The sequence below is a fragment of the Trachypithecus francoisi genome, unplaced genomic scaffold, assembly GCF_009764315.1.
Source record: "Trachypithecus francoisi isolate TF-2019V2 unplaced genomic scaffold, Tfra_2.0 Lachesis_group11, whole genome shotgun sequence".
Lineage (NCBI taxonomy): Eukaryota > Metazoa > Chordata > Mammalia > Primates > Cercopithecidae > Trachypithecus > Trachypithecus francoisi.
Window position 1 is genome coordinate 55,612,988 of NW_022681456.1, and position 21,315 is coordinate 55,634,302.

Below are 21,315 nucleotides of genomic sequence, written 5' to 3' on the forward strand. Positions count from 1 at the left end.
TCTATCTCTGTGAGAAACTTCAAGAAACTAGGACAGTTACAGGACCATAAGTGCAATCTTCACTCTCTCCTGCTTTATATAACTATGTCTGTGAATTTCTAGATTTTTCTGCCACTGAAGAAAGTTTTTTGTCTTTAACTGTATCTGTGAATTTCTAGATTTTTTGGCCACTGAAGTAAGTTTTTTGTCTTTAACTGTATCTATTGATCTTATGTATCTGTTAGGAGAGTTCTAATACTTAAAAATCGGGAAGCTTCTCATAAGAGTCCAGACTCTTGGCTTCATTTGAAAAAAAAATCAAATACTTTAGTAATCCTTGGCTCTCTTTTCCACATTTATGGATTTCCAAAGGCAGCAATTTACAATATAAATATGCATATATACAATCTAGAGCTCGTATACAAGCTAATTTTGTATACAATCATATATAAGCTCTAGATTATATATATGATTATTATACATACTAATACTTTAATCCAGCACATACATAGTGATTGACCTTATATCCCCAAGGATATAACCACTTGGGAGTTACACAGGGTTATGAATTGAATTGTGTCTCCACCCCCTAATTTAAATGAAGTATTAACCTGCAATGTGACTGTATTTGGAAACAGGACTTTTTACAGAGGTAATTCAGGTTAAATTAATACATAAGGGTGGAAACCTAATCTAATAGCACTGGTGCCCTTATAAGAAGAGAGAGGGACATCAAATACCTCTCTCTATACAGATAGGTGGACAGGCAGGCAGGCAAGCAGATAGATAGATAGATAGATAGATAGATAGATAGATAGATAGATGGATCTCTTCAGGAGCACAGAGGAAAGGACATGTGAGGATATAGCATGAAACCCACTCTCTGGAAGTCAGGAAGAGTTCTCATAAAAAAACAAATTTGCAGACACCTTGATCATAAACTTCTAGCCTCCAGAACTGTGAAAAACTAAATGTCTATTGTTTAAGTCACCCAATCTGTGGTATTTAGTTATGAAAACCAAGGAGTATCATACACACAGACAAAACCCAAGTTCCTCTAGAAATAGATGGTGTCCCCAGTCCCCTTTCCCACTGCCATTCTTTAGTTAGGTGCTCATCTAATTTATTTTAGTCACTATCTAAGCACTCTACCTGTCTTTATCTCATCCCTCTTCAATATTCTTACATTGCTGTGAGAGTTCCTTTTAAAATACAGTGATCATAGCATGTGCTCTTGCCTTGAAGTGACATAAAACTAATTAAACTTAGTAAAATAGCTCCTTCTCACCTATAGGTCCAAACACCCTAGTACGGCCCCTGTGTCTTTGTTCCTTGTCTTCTTGACCACATTCCCAGTGCACTTCAGAATCCCATTATTGGTTCCTCACACCAAACTCTTCTATGCTTTTATGTTCTCACTCCCCACATTCCTTCTGACTTCTCCCAGGCTGGATGTCAAAAATTTGTATGCTTTCTTTAAGATCCTGCTTAAATGCTACTGCGTTTTGAAGTCTTTCCTTTATACTCCCAGGAAGGAGTAACTGTTTCTCTTTGGTGCTTCTAAGGCGCATTGTATAGACATCTATTATGAGTGGCCTTTGTTTACATTACTCTCTCTTACCATTAAACTAAGGAACTTTCACCCATATTGTTTTGTTTTATTTTTTCCCAAGGTGCTATTATGATGACAGGCACTTAGGAAGTAATCATATATTTGTTTATCAAATATTTGTGGTTGTTAGCATAGAAGCTAGACTAAGAACAATAATAGGAGTTAATAAAGGCCAAAACCACAACATCCTGAAGTCCCCCAAAATGTTACCTTTTAAACGTAGCCCAACACAATGTATAAAACCCACATATTTAACTGCCTGCTATAAATGTATCTGTGAAGTTGCTGGAGAGTCTCCAACATTATCTACAAGGATTATACCCATTCTGTAATTTTTTTTTTCAAGTAAATACAGAAATGGGGTTGGTGTTGGATTGATATGGAAAGTAAATGAACTGCAATATCTTTAGGCAATAAAATATTTAAAATACACTACAGATGGCTGCTGAAAGTCTTCTTTTTTCCTTTGGGGCCTTTTTAATGTGCTGGTAAGAGGAATTCAGTTCTCTATTGTCCATCACATTTTAACCAGAAGTTGATCAAAGGGAAAGCTATAGCCTTCACTACAACAATACAAACAATTCAAGTCCATTGCTATCCTAGCTAGCTGGCTGGCTGCCATTGTGCTAGGGCTCTTTGCTTTCGCACTTACACAGCTTTTAGAAAGAATAAGAAAAAAAATGCTGTGGATTTTTTGTTTTCTTTTGGCTTTTAAGCTTTTTTGCCAGTGAATTGTTGCAAGCCTTATCATTTACCCATTTTCTATAATGAATCAATCACTAATATGTTTCATATTATTTAAAAGACCTTTGACAAAAGTAATTGGGAACCACAAAATAAGAAGTAAAAGACCTGAATCTTTGTGCTATTAGCTGCATGCTCCTGGGTAAATAAATATTTCTGAGTTTCTATTATTATATTGGTCAAGTGAAGGCATTCAACTAAATCAACATTTCATAAAATGCTACAGGAACAAGTTAATTATTATAAGAGAAAAAAGTGAAGGAATCAGTGAAAAAGTGCATGGAACACTGAATTAAATAAAATTAAGCAGATTTTACTTTGAACCTCAAGACTTCTCTGTACCTTTGATATGTTAATATCCAGCATTACTCTCTAAGAACAGATATGATACTCAGTTTTTTCAAATGTATATAACCCCAGAAAACTGATTTTTGACTTAGAACATCTACTATTGTCTTATGATACAAGAAACACGGGAAAAGTCCAAACTATATGACATCTGAAAGGTCTTTAAAAAATGGCATAAAATTTTTTTGATATGTATAATTGTTTTCTTTTTGAACTCACATTTCTATGTGTTATAAACTGATATGGTTATTTCTTTTTTTTTTTTTTTTTTTTTTTTGAGACGGAGTCTCGCTCTGTCGCCCAGGCTGGAGCGCAGTGGCCGGATCTCAGCTCACTGCAAGCTCCGCCTCCCGGGTTTACGCCATTCTCCTGCCTCAGCCTCCCGAGTAGCTGGGACTACAGGCGCCCGCCACCTCGCCCGGCTAGTTTTTGTATTTTTAGTAGAGACGGGGTTTCACCGTGTTAGCCAGGATAGGCTGGAGTGCAGTGGCCGGATCTCAGCTCACTGCAAGCTCCGCCTCCCGGGTTCACGCCATTCTCCTGCCTCAGCCTCCCGAGTAGCTGGCTCTATAGGCACCCGCCACCTCGCCCAGCTAGTTTTTTTGTATTTTTTAGTAGAGACGGAGTTTCACCGTGTTAGCCAGGATGGTCTCAATCTCCTGACCTCGTGATCCGCTCGTCTCGGCCTCCCAAAGTGCTGGGATTACAGGCTTGAGCCACCGCGCCCGGCCTGATATGGTTATTTCTACAATTAATCTGATATATTTATTGAGTTCCTACAGTATGCTAGCTACTGGTGATACAAAGATGGATTAGATATTATTCTACATTTAAGTGTTTCATGTTCTATGAGTGAAGCAGACATGTAAACATGTAATTACTTACGTGACTGCATAACAGAAAAATCAACAGCATGCGGCAGGAGCAGAGAGAAGATATGTTTTGAAAATAATCAGAAAATTTGCTATGAAAGACTTTTTGGCCTTTAAAATGTGATTTGCTATGTTGTATGGATATAGTTTTTAGTAGAATAAAATTTCCCCAGTTGACATTTTCTACAATTGTCTTCTAATTCCTACTACGTCAAATTTAAGGTGCCAAGATTAAAAGGTTAAGACAAATAGACAGGAAACATGTTTTTATATGATCTCTATTACAGTATTGTTTTTTAGTAAACCTGAACAAAAAGTAGTATCTTATATCTGTTCTTGCCTATCCTACTTGAAATGAGTAACAGAATTTAGAAAATGTTTTGAAATCATTTTTCATAGAAGAAAGTATTTTAAATTAACTGAGTCATACAACTACAACATTTAAGTCCATGTATTTTAAAATGATATATATCCCGAGTCACTTTCCGAATATAAGATTTTAAAAGACCTTCAGACTTATCTGTAATTTTTTTAAAAACCTTCTATCTCTGCTAATAGAAGGATTTATACTATGACCTTATTGCAATTTAATTTATACAAGCAGCTCAAGTTAAAATTATTCTTTTAAAAACCAGTTATATAATCTTCAAAAACTGCATCTACCAAGCTGAACCAATTTATTTCAGGTATAATAAGTCATTATTTGATTTAATTTAAAAATTAGTGTCATCAGTGTATTCTAACATATCAATATTCTCATTCTCTTGACAGAACACCACTAATAGGGTAAATAAGAACTCTGAAATGTCATTTTTAATGTTTAAATATTTATGCTAGGTATTCATGTGTTTGTAGGCCTGGCATCTATTTGTTCAACTTAATATAGTGATGCTTGAACTTAAGAAGTACGTTGAGAGCTAAAGTTCAGATTACCAGGTCTTACCTTGAGATAGTCTAATTCAGTAAGTCTTGGATGAAGCTGAGGATCTGTCTTTCTATGAAGTTTCAATGGCTGCTGCTGCTGCTGCTGGTCCAGGTTACACATTTTAAAGAGGCACTGCTTTCACAGGTCCCAACTTATTAGATACCTATCTAGGTCTTTATTTTGTTCTGAGTTCCTCCGCCAGAGCCCAATCTGGGGCCCGATGAAGCAAGGAGAGTTGATTATCCCACTGTCCGCAAACCAAAGTCACCTTGTGTCCATTTCTTGGTCCTGCCATCACAACCTCCTTTACCAAAAACTAGCAGATCTTCCCTCCCATAATGTTTTCTACTTTCAGCTAACAATAATAGAATAATAGGTCATTAGTTTCAAAATGTGGCCCACACTTTGTGATTCTTTCCCTCTTATCACTGTCTATTTTTCACATAACCCATTTTTCTCTTTCATAACATCCTTATAGTACCTTGGTTCTTTCCGGAGCTCATTTGCCACTCTATTTAATTAGATGCGATTGCCAGTCTATTATCACTGTATAGCCTAATTAATAAATAGCCTATATTCATTAATTTGTTAATTCACTCCACAAACATTTGTTAAAACTCAACACATAAATAATATGATAAAAATTCTGTACTCGTGGACTTACATTACAAGTGGGGAGGTGCTTCATACACACACATGCTTCACACCCACATACACACACACACACACACGACTATAGGCTAGGAGAGTAGGATACAGACAGGGTAGGAGCTGAGACTGTTCTAACCATTATGAGTTAGGATATCAACAGCCTGTGGGTAAGGAGAAACTGAAGACTAATATTGGAATTCCCTGGGTATCTAGCTTTTGGAGTTGACTGTACAAAAATGCACAATGAATTGTATACAGTTCCTATTTCAGAATGTGAGTACATTGCACCTTAACCTTTTGTCTTTCTCATAAATGCTGAATTAAACAACTACTCTAGGTATTTAGATATAATAATTCTGAAAATATGCAATCCCTTCCTGCACAACAAAGTCAAAATTTTGAGTGAAGAAGGAGCAAAATCAGGCCAGAAATGTATATTACAACATTATCTTACCAAAGCAATGTCCCTAAACAGTGATGATTCTGATAAATAAATCAGCAGAGCAATTTCCAGCAAAATAATTAGTTCATCACACGCGCGCGCACACACACACACACACACACACACACGTCTTTAAGAAATTTGAGGCAATAAAGAAGCAAAAATAAGCCTAAAGTAAGAGTTTTTCTATGTTTACAACACCTTCAAGTAAAGCAACAAGCTTATTATGCTAGATGACTTGAAATATGTTTTAATCTTTATATCATTAGCTTCCAGGTAAATCTGAAGATATCTGAACTGAATGAAATTTAATTAACCAGAGTTTCTTTCTAATAAGGAAAATAAGTCTATGTTTGTAATTTTGCTTTTACAGATATTAACATTTTCAACTATGTTACTTGAAATTTAAAAAAAAAATCTCCCTAGCCACACATTTATTTTCGGTATTACAGAACTAAAATGGCCTTGTAAAGAAAATCATCTTAGTTTTAAAAATATCCCAAAATAGCCTAGACGCAGTGGATCACGCCTGCAATCCCAGCACTTTGGGAGGCCGAGACGGGTGGATCACAAGGTCAAGAGATGGAGACCAGCCTGACCAACATGGTAAAACCCTATCTCTACTAAAAATACAAAAATTAGCTGGGCATGGTGGTGCGTGCCTGTAGTCCCAGCTACTTAGGAGACTGAGGTAGGAGAATCACTTGAATCCGGGAGGCTGAGGTTGCAGTAAGCTGAGACTGCAGCATTGCACTCCAGCCTGGTGACAGAGGGAGACTCTGTCTCACAGAAAAAAAAAAAAAAAAAAAAATCCCTAAAGAATTATTTATCAAAATAAAATAATTATTTATCAAAATAAAAAGTCCATTGATTTACACTATTTAATAGGAGTTTCTCTTATTTTCTTGTTATAAAATTGCTTCATGCACGCTTCGCCATCATATATGCTGATAGCATTACCTGTCTGCATCCACTGTCACATCGTGAACCCCTCTCTGGATGACGTCCCGGGAACTTGCTGTGTCGGGTATTCGGTTCAGACTTCTAGTGTATAGGTTAAGTCCGCCATCTGTCATGTACCTGAAAAGAAATATCTAATTAATCCACAGAAAATAAAATCGACTCAACTGTACAATGTAACTTAAACGGTGTCCACAATTTTCAATAATTACTCAAATATATTGTATTATCGTTTTTTTCTGTGTAAACATTCTACTCACCAGGGATAATTAAAATATTTTTTCAAGTTTACTAGGAAATCAATATTCCTGACTACAACAAGTAACTAGCCTATCATAGAACCTATTTTTCTCTTTTGTTATTAATATTATGAACAGACTTGCAGATAATATAACTCTTAGAAAATTAAGAGGAAGAAAATTTCATTTTTGAAATATTGTTTTTGAAGAGGTCACAGGAGTAAAGGATCAAAGCCTAAACTTCCACCATATCTGCCATCTTCCTAGAATTCTGTTTTTATATTTAAACTATATTTAATATCTCATATCAGCTGCTGTCACAGCACTGTCAAAATCAGCTGTGTCCCCACCCAAATCTTACCCTGAACTGTCAAGGGTGGGGCCAGGTAGAGACAACCGAGTCATGGGGGTGGTTTTCCCCATACTGTTCTCGTGGTAGTGAGTAAGTCTCACAAGATCTCATGGTTTTATAAATGGAGTTCCCTTGCATAAGCTCTCTTGCCTGCGGTGCGCCACGTAATACGTCCCTTGCTTTTCCGCTATGATTATGAGGCCTCCCCAGCCATGTGAAACTGTGAGTCAATGAAACCTCTTTCCTTTATAAATCACCCAGTCTCAAGTATGTCTTTATTAGCAGAGTGAGAACACACTAATACAGCCATCTTCCTAGAATTCTATGTTTTTATATTTAATATCTCATATCAGCTGCTGTCTGTCACAATTAACTAATTTGTAATTGCAGGGGTACACAGAGAATCTAAAGTGATCCTCACCACTCCCTTAAAGAAACACCAGTTCAGCATCTTCCTTTACAGAAGCATAGATAACATTAAAAGATGCCCCTCAGATTAAATGTGCTAGGTAAAAAAATCCATGCTGATAACGAATGATTGCTGTGAACCTTTTTTTAATGATTGTTTGGAAAAAAATCAGGCACCTAGGAGAGAAACCCTTACATGTAAACACACAGTTTCCTAAGGTCAGTGTGTAAGGATGGTTGAACACAGACCAGAGCCAGACCGCTTAGGTTCAACTATAGTGCTGCTACTTACTAGCTGTGTGTGCTCAGGTAAGTCACTTAAACAAGCTATATTTAAATTGCTTCAGCTGTAAAATGTAGACAGTAATGATATGCTCACTTGCAGTGATGTTGAGCTACCAATGAGTTAACGTATATATAACATGCATAGAGCATTGTCTAGCACATTATAAGTACCATATAAATACTGACTATCTTTAAAAATACTAGCTATTTTATGCATTAGAGTTTCTAGAGTCACTAAAATAGCTCATATCTTGAATATGAAATTAGAGGAAGCATTAAGATTAGGAATCTCTGGTGCAAAAGATGGATCTTTTTAATACACCTTCAAGTAACTCCGACCTTTCGCACACTGTTATGCATACTTCAGTCATCACAAAGTTTACTAAATGAGAAATGAGGGAGGATCAAGGCAGAAGCAGGATTAAAGTATATCTACCCCTCACTCCTGTGCCTTAATTTTAATTTTTACTCCACAGAATTCTTAGATTAGTTTGTGTTTGGTCATGTGACTTAAAGTAGAATTTTAGGTTATATTCTTGGCTCAACTATTTATACCGTGACATCTGAAGATAACTTCAATTTCCACCAAATTAAAATATGCAACTTTTATCCCAATTTTCCAGGGTGTTTTCTACTTTATAAACAGAGACTTTTCAAAGAGGTTCATTATGAGTAAGAGGCCTTTCTCTGACTAATTCCTAATTACTGACAGGTTCATATCCCCCAGTGTTTAAAGTAATTTCAAAAAGAGGAGAAAGAGATAAGCCTTCGCATGCTTCAAGAAATTTTGAATTCTCAGAATGCTGATTAACTAATGTTCTGAGTTACACCTGGAGTACATGGAAAAAATGAAACTTTATTCCCATTTAAATGACTTCAAGACATTCTTCGTGGTTACATGAGAAAATCCTAAATTAAACATCTTCATTCATTACTATTTTATTGAGCCTTTTGTTCCTTTAATCTGTAAAACATATTTTTAAACATTTTCAAAAGAGAGTTAACTTTATGATTCCACTTTTTCATGACTCATAGCATAAATACTTCTTTTTTTTCTCTCTTTTTCTTTTTCTTTTTTTTTTTTTTTTTTTTTGAGATGGAGTCTCACTCTGTTACCCAGGTTGGGGTGCAGTGGTGAGATCTTGGCTCACTGCAACCTCCGCTTCCCGAGTTCAAGCAATTCTCCTGCTTCAGCCTCCCAAGTAGCTGGGATTACTGGTGTGCACCACCATGTCCAGCTAACTTTTTGTATTTTTAGTAGAGATGGCGTTTCACCATGTTGGCCAGGCTGGTCTCAGACTCCTGACCTCTGGTGGTCCATCTGTCTCAGCCTCCTGAAGTGCTGCGATTACAGGTATGAGCCGCCACACCTGGCCAGCATAAACACTGATAAGCCCCCTTTACTTAAAGAAAACACCATCAAATTAAACTTTTCCTGGGATATCTCTAGCCCTCTTATCTTCTCACATTTTAATTCTAGGCTGAGATACTGGGGCTGCCTTCTACATCAGCCAACAAGTGCACACTGCATAGGCTAATGAGCAGTAGAAAGCTCAACACATCTTGGATATCCTCGCACAATCAACCTTGAACTGAGACCAGCCCCATCACCTGCTGACTAGATCTTAGAGAACTGAGTCATGACTTAAATTTCAGTGTCCTGTACTCTAACATATGAAAGAACAATTGTATGTGAGTAAATAGGCAAACAATACCAGGGGAAGTTTTCATGTAGGATTTGGGGTATTTTTACTTATTAACATAAGACATGTAGATCATCGATGCATATTTAAATGGACTCATTTATGAGACTATCCAAGACTTTTTTGAAAGATGTTCGGGAACAAAAATAGAGGAAACAGGAAGTCTGAATCATGTTTTAAATGAAGCAGAATCAAAAAGGAAGCACAAAAGCTATAACAGTATTTTTTTAAAAATTAGTGAGTTAAGCAGAGACCAGGTAGATATCATCAAACCAATTTCCCTCTCCTGGGCACACAGCTGAACCATATAACCTAGTTTCTTTTACAGTCAGATGTGGTCACGCAGCTGTTCGAGACAAATGAATGTAGGCAGAACTCATATGCATGACTTTCAGGCCTGATACATACAAAATGTTCTCACACCCTGGTTCTTCCCCTCTTTTGCCATTTGCCTGTTGAATATCAATGCCTAGGGTGACACTGGAAATCTGGTTGGGGAACAACAGAATTACCATCCATCTTATTCTCTGAATGACTACGTGGAGTGCATTCCCCAAGTGAAGATCAGAAACATAAGCAAGGGTTTTATGTGAAGAACAAATTAGCTTCTTTGTGTTAAGTTACTGATATTTTGAGATTTCTCTGTTTTAGAAATTAATGTTAACTAATATAGTTAACACATTATTCTTATATTCTTGTATATATTGCATGTATTCTTGCAAAATACAAAATGCTCGTGAGTACAATATCCCTGTAACATATATTATTATATGTAGAACTCAGTTGTTAAAAAACATTTAAAACAACTACTTATTTAAAAATATTTCTGTGTGTGTGTGTATATATATACCCATGTGTGTGCATATTGTGCATATTATAATTAATTTCCTGAATAACTGGACGGCTACAAAAATATGAAAACATCATCATGTGAGTCACATGTGGACATGTACTATGTCTGTATTATTCACTACTGAATGCACAGTGCCTGGTATGCTGCTTGACACATAGGATGAACTCGATAAATATTTTTAATAGACATATACATGTATACATAATTCAGCTTGTGATTATGATCAGCTTATGATCCCTGTTCTTTCTGTATTCTTTTCCCAGGAACCCTAATGCCTCCCACAATTCCCACTCTCTTTTATTGAGATGAGATACAATAGATCGCTATCCTAGAGAAACAATCTTCATATGTGACCGTTTCCAGCTCCACAACTCTAACTCCACATTCATCATCTCTCACTCTGCTTTCTCATTAAAAATCCTCTCTCTCTTGCTCACTATCTTTCTCTGCTAATTTTCTCTAATGGTATAATTTGCCATCTCCTGTGCTTATAATGGAGGTATCTTAATTCTTGCCTGCCTTATGCCCTCATGGGTAGTCTATCTCTGGCTCTGTAAACTTTTCCTTTGCAGGGCTTCCCATATCCATTATTTTCCTAATTTTATCCCTACAAATGCCCCTGCCATATTTCTAATCTTATGAGCTGTGAGCCAGAGCTCTTGCAATAGTTCCTGAAATCGAACCCCAGAGTTTCTCCCCTAAATTTGCTTTGCCTATTTCCCATAAAGTGGCCTTTCAAAAGCCATCACCATCCTCATTCCATGTTCTATGACTATTTAGTAATCTCTAAGATATAGTATTTTACATAGCCTATAATGTAGTTTAAACTTCTTAGCATAATGATGTTAAGGTCTGTCAAAATAGTGCCTATCTCTAAAATATTATCTTTAAATATTCACATTCCATGACTTTCAGTTAAAAGTCATCAATATCATCTAATCCACTGTCCCTCTGATTCTGAAAATTACATTTTATGCAAGCTTTCTGAATAATTTATACTTTCTAAGTTTGCACTTTTCTTATATATGTATTTTAAATATATTTCCTTTGTCTATAGCTTTTAAATCAGAAAATAGAACTAAAATGTTTCTTTTTCTTATTCACTCCTTTCTATTTCATGTGAGGGTTTAGTACTTTCTCCTCATTCTGAACTCTTAGCTCAATTTTTATAACGATAAACCTTTTGAAATTCCCAACATATTGCATTGTAGATGTCCCTTGATTTCTTATTCAAACTGCTCCCAAGATATGCTGTCACTCTCCAGATAAACATTCTACATGAGTGTGAGTATATACAGTCAATCATCATTATTCACAAATTCTATATTCGTGAAGTTGCCTACTTGCTAAAATTTATATGTAACCACAAAATCTAAACTCATAGCACTTTCACAGTCATTCATGGATATGAACAGAACAGTGAAAAAAATGAGTCTCAGACGTTGCCCACTAAAGCTAAATAAAGTGATACTCTGCCTTCTTGTATCAGCTCTAATATCACAACGAATGTTCTTCTATGGCCTATTTAGTGCCACATTTTCCACATTTGTGTGTGTGTGTTTGTGTGTGTGTGTGTGTGTGTGTTTATTTTTATTTTTTGAGACGGAATCTCGCTCTGTGGCCCAGGCTGGAGTGCAGTGGCGCGGTCTTGGCTCACTGCAAGCTCCGCCCCCCGGGTTCACGCCATTCTCCTGCCTCTGCCTCCCAAGTATCCGGGACTACAGGTGCCTGCCACCATGCCCAGCTAATTTTTTTTTTTTTTTTTTTTTGTATTTTTTAGTAGAGACGGGGTTTCACTATGTTAGCCAGAATGGTCTCCATCTCCTGACCTCGTGATCTGCCCTCCTCGGCCTCCCAAAGTGCTGGGATGACAGGTGTGAGCCACCGCACCGCGCCTTCTTTTTGTGTTTTTATGCTGAGAATTGTGCTGTTTAAAATGGCCCCCAAACTTGGTGCTGAAGTGTCATATTATGTTCCTAATTGCAAGAAGTCTTCAATGTGTCTCTCAGAGAAAATATGCACTAGATAAGCTCCTTTCAGGCCTGAGTTATGGCGCTGTTAGCTGTGAGTTCCATGTGAATGAATCAGTAGTATGTATTAAATAAGGTGTCTTTAAAGAGAGACACACATAAAGCAAGGTTATGTATTGATCAGTTGACAAAAATATTGTGGCCAAATACAGGAACCAAAACCTCTATCTCTACTAGGGACAACAGTTCAGTATTCACTAATGCAGTGTTTGTGGTGACTCCATAGAACATAAGTACCATGAACAATGATATAGAGTGCACACAGGTATATATACATACAAACACACACACACATATATATACACACACACATACATACATACATATATACATACATATATATATATTAGATGGAGTCTCACTCCGTCACCCAGGCTGGAGTGGTGTAGTGGTGCAATCTCGGCTCACTGCAACTTCTGCCGCCCGGGTTCAGGTGGTTCTCCGGCCTCAGTCTCCCAAGTAGCCGGGAATACAGGCACATGCCACCATGCCTGGCTAACTTTTTTAGTAGAGATGGGGTTTTGCCATGTTGGACAGGCTGGTCTCGAACTCCTGATCACGGGTGATCCACCTGCCTTGGCCTCCCAAATTGTTGGGATTACAGGCATGAATCACTGTGCCCAGCCTTTGTATAGATATCTTTATATATAATATATGGGTATATTTATGTATATAATTAGCCATACAACTATATTTGAATAGTGAATATAAAATTGAATTCACACTTACGTCCACATTTAAGGAGATTGAGAAAAAAAGAGAAGAGGGGATAGAGTGGAAAGAATGGAGAAGAAAGAAGAGAGAGATGGGAGAAAGAGTGTGCCTTAGACACTCTTGCTTTGCCATTATGTTTTCTGAACTGGGCATTGCCTCCTAAGCTATGTTAAATACACACAAACATGATAATTATAACTAACAACCACCAAAAATTGGTATGGTTATTAATGATAATAAATGTAATAGTGATGATAAAGAGGAGGATGATACACTTATTGAGTGCTTGTATCATGCCAAGCATTGTGCAAACTAAACTTGGGGATGATCCTAACAACTTCATGAAGATGGTACAATTTTATCCTTATTTTAGATGACAAAAACTCATTTGGATACGTTAGGTTCCCAAGGGGTCCACAGATAGTGAACGGGAGAGATTCAAATGAGGCACTCTGAATCCAGTGGCAAATGAACAACAACCTATCTTAATTAATCATAATTAGCCTCTAGAATTCTAAATTTTTAGAAAGTCAGGTAGGGTGGATACCAGGAATGGACTAGTAGGTATCAGGATATCAGAGCAAAGCTCTAAATCTAATCAAAAGCTATTTTGTACTCTTTTTTTAGGTCGTGTCACCATTCAAACATAAACTTTTCATGAATGAAGTCAGGAAGGGTCACTTATATAGAAGAGTTATTTCCTACATGGGTCCTCTCAGATGCATAAAGAGAAAGAGTAGGTCAAAATCCAGACTCACACAAAGTTTATAGACAAAGTTAATTGGGAAGCTTTTCCACATATTACTGAGCCTGTGTTTGAAGTCAGACATAACTGAGTTCTAATGCAGGTCTGCCATTTCACTAGCGTTAGGCCCCAGTCAGGGCCAATTAGACTCAGTTTCCTTATCTATAGAACATGTATAAAAACATTCACCTCGTAAGCATTACTGGTGGTGGGAAGGTAAAGTAAAATAGTATCTTCAAAGCACTTAACAAGAGCATAGTACATAACAGGAAATGCTCAAAATGGTGATTACAATTATTAATAGAATATCCTATTGCCTCCCTTTGGGCCTATTCTCTGATTAAGCCAAGTATCCCAAATTGTTAATATACTCTAAGAGTTTTACAATCACAACATGTTTTGGGATGTAATAGGACACAGAAGAAAAGCAGGGTCTGAGATGTATTGAAATCTGATACCATCAAAAGAAAATGAACAGAGTGAAACTTTCAACTCCAAAGTTATTTTTCCCTCAAGTTAAATTGGGGGTGCATAATTGAAGACAGTAAGAAAATATTTGTCCTCAAAGCAGTTACAGGCAGCTTCTGACAAGCTAAAAAAGAAGAAAAATCAAGTAAATCAGCAAAACTCCTCCTGTCTCCTTCCCACGTCCTTCACTACAAAATCTGTTACTTAAGAAGCATGTGAAAATCACTCTGGAAAACAGAAGCCACATGTGTTTCTCTCAACAACAGAAAAACTTAGTGGCTTATAATGAATTTATAGAAATCTTGGATTCTTTAGTCTCCACGAATTAGCAGAGGAAGGGCCCTTCAACACTGAATAACCTCAGATATCTCATATTTTCTCATGACTTTCTGGGAAAACTTACACATTTGTTTATAGTGAATGCATTCTAGTAGACCACCTCCCCTCTTCACACAATGCTGATGGAGAACAGGGCCACTTACCCACTGTTGATGTCATCAGTCCTGAGACTTTTCCCAAGGATATCACCATCACTCATATATCCACCCACATCGACTTCAGAAGACATGTCCAGGTCACTGCTTGCTTTCTCATTCATGTCCATCTGTGACATGTTTCCCAGCCGAGAGACAGCAGCTCGACGGAGAGGCGTGGTATACATGAACCTCGAGGGGTCTGTGTGGATGAATCGACTGGTACCACTGCGAGGATAGCCAGCACCCAGGGAGGGAGCATCTCCCGCCTGAAGACGCGGACATGCCTGGCCCAACCTCCAGGTCATGGGGGTGGGTCGACTTGTCAAGTTGGGTATGCTCCTTCCATTCACTTCTGTTGTCACAGTGCTGTCAAATGTTGTCTCCAGGGTGCTGTCAAATAAAATGGAGAAATAACTAAACTCTGGTTCACTTAGGGCCACAACCTAGAATGCATGATGACAGAAAAGGCTAGAGTTGAGGGTCATCTCTTATAAACATGTCATCTTCCTGAAAGCTAAACTATATGTTCATTTTGAGGTCAAGCGGTGGAAAGGGGAATACATTTTACAGCTTTTGGTTGTTTTCAAAAGAAAGACCATCAGTACACTTTGGGTAAAACAACATATTGCTTTACATTTTCAACAAATCCTTAACTCATTGTGATCTTCCCAGACCTATTCTGAAAGTTAACTACAATTATGTTTGAATGTCTCCCTACCACCCTGCCTAGATACATTTCAAGTGCAACTTGTGCCACTATTTTCTAGGACAGGTATTACAAATCCACTTAACAGTGATGGCGGTAGTTGCAGTAACTAATTCCATTGAACTGCAGGTTATACTGAAAAAGACATAGATAGCAGATAGAGATGGAGATAAAAGATAAATAGGTATACGTGTGAATTTTCAGTTTAAGGATAATTACGAATCAATTTTTATATAAAACAAGAGAGGAAATAGTAAGGGGAAACTGAAATCCCATCTCTGTCATTACAAGAAAAGTTAAATGTTTGTTTGTAATTCTTTTTTCTTTATTGGCTCAAATATACGCAGAATTGAAAAAAACCTGTGGCTTATCTGAGTCCCACGAAGACTGGACATAGTCTCTTCTAAATTCTGCCTCAAATCTGCTATGTTTTTAACGGTTCTCATTCTTCTTGTTTCAGGGTCTTCACCTAGGAAAGCAACATGATAAATTTGCTATTCATGACATTTATTATCCTCAAAATAATTGTATACATAGATAAGTAAGTCACCTCTTCTTAAAAGTAAAAGGATATGTTAATACATTTCAAATAGTTATTATTATCTACAAATTATAATTCTTTCTACAAATAAAATGTGAACAGATACAAACACAGTATCACAATTAATAATTTTAAGTGGTGATGACACAATAACATTTTGTAGGTTTGACCTTAAAGTTAAAAAAATCACTTGGAAATATGCTCTTTACCAATCCATGTTGCTGGGATTAATTAAAAATCTATGATTATGACCTGAGAAAGATGGCTGCATAGGAACAGCTCAGGTCTGCAGCTTCCAGTGAGATCAACACAGAAGGTGGGTGATTTCTGCATTTCCAACTGAGGTACCAGGCTCATCTCATTGGGACTGGTCAGACAGTGGGTGCAACCCACAGAGGGTGGGCAGAAGCAGGGTGGGGTGTTGCCTGACCTGGGAAGTGCAAAGAGTTGGGGAACTCCCTCCCCTAGCCAAGGCAAGCTGTGAGGGACTGTGCCTTGAGGGACGGAACTATCCGGTCCAGATACTATGCTTTTCCCAGGGTCTTCACAAACTGCACACCAGGAGATTCCATTGCTTGCCTACACCACCAAGGGCCTGGGTTTCAAGCACAAAACTGGGCAGCTGTTTGGGCAGACACCGAGCTAGCTGCAGGAGCTTTTTTTTTGGTACCCCAGTGGCACCTGGAATGCCAGTGAGACAGAACCATCCACTCTCCTGGAAAGAGGGCTGAAGCCAGGGAGCTAAGTGGTCTAGCTCAGTAGATCCCCCCGCCATGGAGCCCAGCAAGCTAAGATCCACTGGTTTGAAATTCTTGCTGCCAGCACAGCAGTCTGAAATACACCTGGGACCCTGGAGCTTGGTTGGGGGAGGGGCGACTGTCATAACTGAGGCTTGAGTAGGCACTTTTCCCCTCACAACGTAAACAAACCTGCTGGGAATTTTGGACTGGGCAGAGCCCACTGCAGCTTAGCAAAGCTGCTGTAGCCAGACTGCCTCTCTAGATTCCTCCTCTCTGGGCAGGGCATATCTGAAAGAAAGGTTGCAGCCCCAGTCAGGGGCTTACAAATAAAACTCTCATCTCCCTGGGACAGAGCACCTGGGAGAAGGGGCAGCTGTGGGTGCAGCTTCAGCAGACTAAAACATTCTTGCCCACTGGCTCTGAAGAGAGCAGTGGATCTCCCAGCAGAGTGCTCTAGCTCTGCTAAGGGACAGACGGCCTCCTCAAGTGGGTCCCTGACCCCCATGCCTCCTGACAAGGAGACACCTCCCAGCAGGTGTTGACAGACTCCTCATACAGGAGAGCTCCAGCTGGCATCTGGCGGGTGTCCCTCTGGGACCAAGCCTCCAGAGGAAGGAAGAGGCAGCAGTCTTTGCTGTTCTGCAGCCTCTGCTGGTGACACCCAGGCAAACAGGATCTGGAGTAGACCTCCAGCAAACTCCAGAAGACCTGCAGCAGAGGGGCCTGACTGTTACAAGGAAAACTAACAAACAGAAAGGAATAGCATCAATGTCAACAAAAAAGATGTCCACATAAAAACCCCATTCGAAGGTCACAAACATCAGAGGCCAAAGGTAGATAAATCCACAAAGATAAGAAAAAAAAAAAAAAAAAACCCAGCTCAAAAAGCCTGAAAATTCCAAAAACCAGGATGCCTCTTCTCCTCCAAAGGATCACAACTCTTCACCAGCAAGGGAACAAAACTGGACAGAGTATGAGTTTGACAAATTTACAGAAGTAGACTTTAGAAGGTCTCTTCCAAGTCCTTCTCCTCCTTGGAGGAGAACAAACTCCTCCAAGCTAAAGGAGAATGTTCTAACCCAATGAAAGGAAGCTAAGAACTTTGAAAAAAGGTTAGAGGAATTATTAACTAGAATAACCAGTTTAGTACACAAGAACACAAATGACCTGATGGAGTTGAAAAACACAGCACGAGAACTTCATGAAGCATACACAAGTAGAAATAGCTGAATAGATCAAGGGGAAGAAAGGATATCTGAGATTGAAGATCAACTTAATGAAATACAGCATGAAGACAAGATTAGAGAAAAAAGAATGAAAAGGAACAAACAAAGCCTCCAAGAAACATGGGACTATGTGAAAAGACCAAACCCAGGTTTGATAGGTGTACCTGAAAGTGACGGAAAGAATAGAACTAAGCTGGAAAACACTCTTCAGGATATTATCCAGGAGAAATTGCCCAGCCTAGCAAGACAGGCCAACATTCAAATTCAGGAAATATAAGGAACACCACAAAGATACTCTTTGAAAAGAGCAATCCTAAGACACATAATTGTCAGATTCACCAAAGTTGAAATGAAGGAAACAACATTAAGGGCAGCCAGAGAGAAAGGTTAGTTACCCACAAAGGGAAGCCCATCAGACTAACAGTGGGTCACTCTGCAGAAACCCAACAAGCCAGAGAGAGTGGGGGCCAATATTCAACGTTCTTCTTTTTTTTTGAGACGGAGTCTTGCTCTGTCACCCAAGCTGGAGTGCAGTGGCACAATATCGGCTCACTGCAAGCTCCACCTCCTGGGTTCATATCATTCTCCTGCCTCAGCCTTCTGAGTAGCTGGGACTACAGGCGACCACCCCCAGGCCCGGCTACTTTTTTTGTATTTTTAGTAGAGACGGGGTTTCACCGTGTTGGCCAGGATGACCTTGATCTCCTGACCTTGTGATCCACCAGCCTTGGCCTCCCAAAGTGCTGGGATTACAGGCGTGAGCCACCACACCCAGCCTCAACATTCTTAAAGAAAAGAATTTTCAACCCAGAATTTCATATTCAGCCAAACTAAGCTGCATAAGATTCATGTGCAAAGACTCACATAGGCTCAAAATAAAGGGATGCAGGAATATTTACCAAGCAAATGGAAAGCAAATAAAAGCAGGGATTGCAATTCTAGACTCTGATAAAACAGACTTTTTATCTGTTTTAAATATAAAAAAAGACAAAGAAGATCATTGCATAATGGTAAAGGAATCAACGCAACAAGAAGAGCTAATTATCCTAAATGTATATGCACCCAAAACAGAAGCATCCAGATTAATAAAGCAAGTTCTTAGAGACTTACAGAGACTTAGACTCCCACACAATAATAGTGGGAGACTTTAACACCCCATTGTCAATATGAGACAGATCAACGAGACAGAAAATTAACAAAGATATTCAGGACTTGAACTCAGCTCTGGACCAAGTGGACCTAATAGACATCCACAGAACTCTCCACCCCAAATACACAGAATATACATTCTTCTCAGCACCACATCACACTTATTCTAAAACTGATCACAGAATTGGAAGTAAAACACTCCTCAGCAAATGCAAAAGAACAGAAATCCTAACAAATACTCTCTCAGACCACAGTGCAATCAAATTAGAACTCAAGGTTAAGAAACTCACTTAAAACTGTACAACTACATAGAAACTGAACAACCTGCTCCTGAATGACCACCGGGTAAATAAAGAAATTAAGGCAGAAAGCAATAAGTTCTTTGAAACCAATGAGGATAAAGAAACAAATACCAGAATGTCTGGGACACAGCTAAAGCTGTGTGTAGAGGGAAATTTGTAGCACTAAATGCCCACAGGAGAAAGCAGGAAATATCCAAAAATCAGCACCCTAATATCACAATTAAGAGAACTAGAGGAGCAAGAGCAAACACATTCAAAAGCTAGCAGAAAACAAGAAATAACTAAGATAAGAGCAGAATTGAAGGAGAGAGAGACACAAAAACCCTTCAAAAAAATCAATGAATCCGGAGCTGGTTTTTGAAAAGATTAACAAAATAGAAGACTGTTAGCCAGACTAATAAAGAAGAAAATAGAGAAGAATGAAATAGATGTAATAAAAGATGACAAAGAGGATATCACCACTGATCCCACAGAAACACAAACTACCATCAAAGAATACTATAAACACTACTATGCACATAAACTAGAAAATCTAGAAGAAATGGATAAATTCCTGGACACATACACCCTCCCAAGACTAAACCAGGAAGAAGACAAATCCCTGAACAGACCAATAACAAGTTCTGAAATTGAGGCAGTAATTAATAGCCTACCAACCAAAAAAAGCCCAAGACCAGATGGATTCACAGCTGAATTCTACCAGAGCTACAAAGAGGAGCTGGTACCATTCCTTCTAAAACTAGTCCAATCAATAGAAAAAGAGGGACACCTCCCTAACTCATTTTATGAGGCCAGCATCATCCTGATACCAAAACCTGGCAGAGACACACACACATACAAAAAGGAAAATTCAGCCAATATCCCTAATGAATATCGATGCAAAAATCCTCAATAAAATACTGGCAAACTGAATCCAGTAACACATCAAAAAGCTTATCCACTGGCTGGTGCGATAACTCACGCCTGTAATCCCAGCACTTTGGGAGGCCGAGGGGGTCAGATCACGAGGTCAGGAGTTCGAGACAATCCTGGCCAACATGGTGAAACCCCGTCTCTACTAAAAATACAAAATTAGCCGGGTACAGTGGCATGCACCTGCAGTCCCAGCTACTCGGGAGGCTGAGGCAAAAGAATCGTTTGTACCTAGGAGGCGGAGTTTGCAGTGAGCCGAGATCGTGCCTGTGTGATGGAGCAAGACTCCATCACAAAAAAAAGAAAAAAAAAGAAAAAAAAAAGCTTATCCACTATGATCAAGTTGGCTTCATCGCTGGGATGCAAGGCTGGTTCAACATATGCAAATCAGTAAACATAATGCATCACATAAACAGAACCAATTGCAAAAACCACATGATTATCTCAATAGATGCAGAAAAGGCCTTTGATAAAATTCAACACCCCTTCATGCTAAGAACTCTCAATTACTAGGTATTGATGGAATGTATCTCAAAATAATAAGGGCTATTTATGACAGACCCACAGCCAATATCACACTGAATGGACAAAAGCTAGGAGCATTCCCTTTGAAAACCTGCACAAGACAAGGATGCCCTCCCTCACCACTCCTACTCAACATAATATTGGAAGTTCTGGCAAGGGTAATCAGGCAAGAGAAAGAAATAAAGGTATTCAAATAGGAAGACAGGAAGTCAAATTGTCTCTGTTTGCAGATGACATGATTTTATATTTAGAATACCCTGTCTTCTCAGCCAAAAACTCCTTAAGCTGATAAGCAAATTCAGCAAAGTCTCAGGATACAAAATCAATGTGCGAAAATCACAAGCATTCCTATATACGAATAATAGACAAACAAACAGACAAATCATGAGTGAACTCCCATTCACAACT

General features: G+C 38.5%; 1 protein-coding gene across 9 annotated transcripts in view; it reads right to left on the bottom strand.

Moving 5' to 3' along the window:
- Window positions 1-21,315, bottom strand: part of NAV3 (neuron navigator 3) — a 931,619-nt gene that overhangs the window by 156,742 nt on the left and 753,562 nt on the right. For all 9 annotated transcript variants that reach the window (XM_033221189.1, XM_033221191.1, XM_033221190.1 and 6 more), the window contains 3 exons: window positions 15,873-15,981; window positions 14,813-15,196; window positions 6,534-6,653 (listed from right to left, as the gene is read on the bottom strand). In XM_033221189.1, coding sequence (XP_033077080.1) covers window positions 6,534-6,653; window positions 14,813-15,196; window positions 15,873-15,981 — 613 coding nt within the window. The remainder of the gene's footprint in view (window positions 1-6,533; window positions 6,654-14,812; window positions 15,197-15,872; window positions 15,982-21,315) is intronic.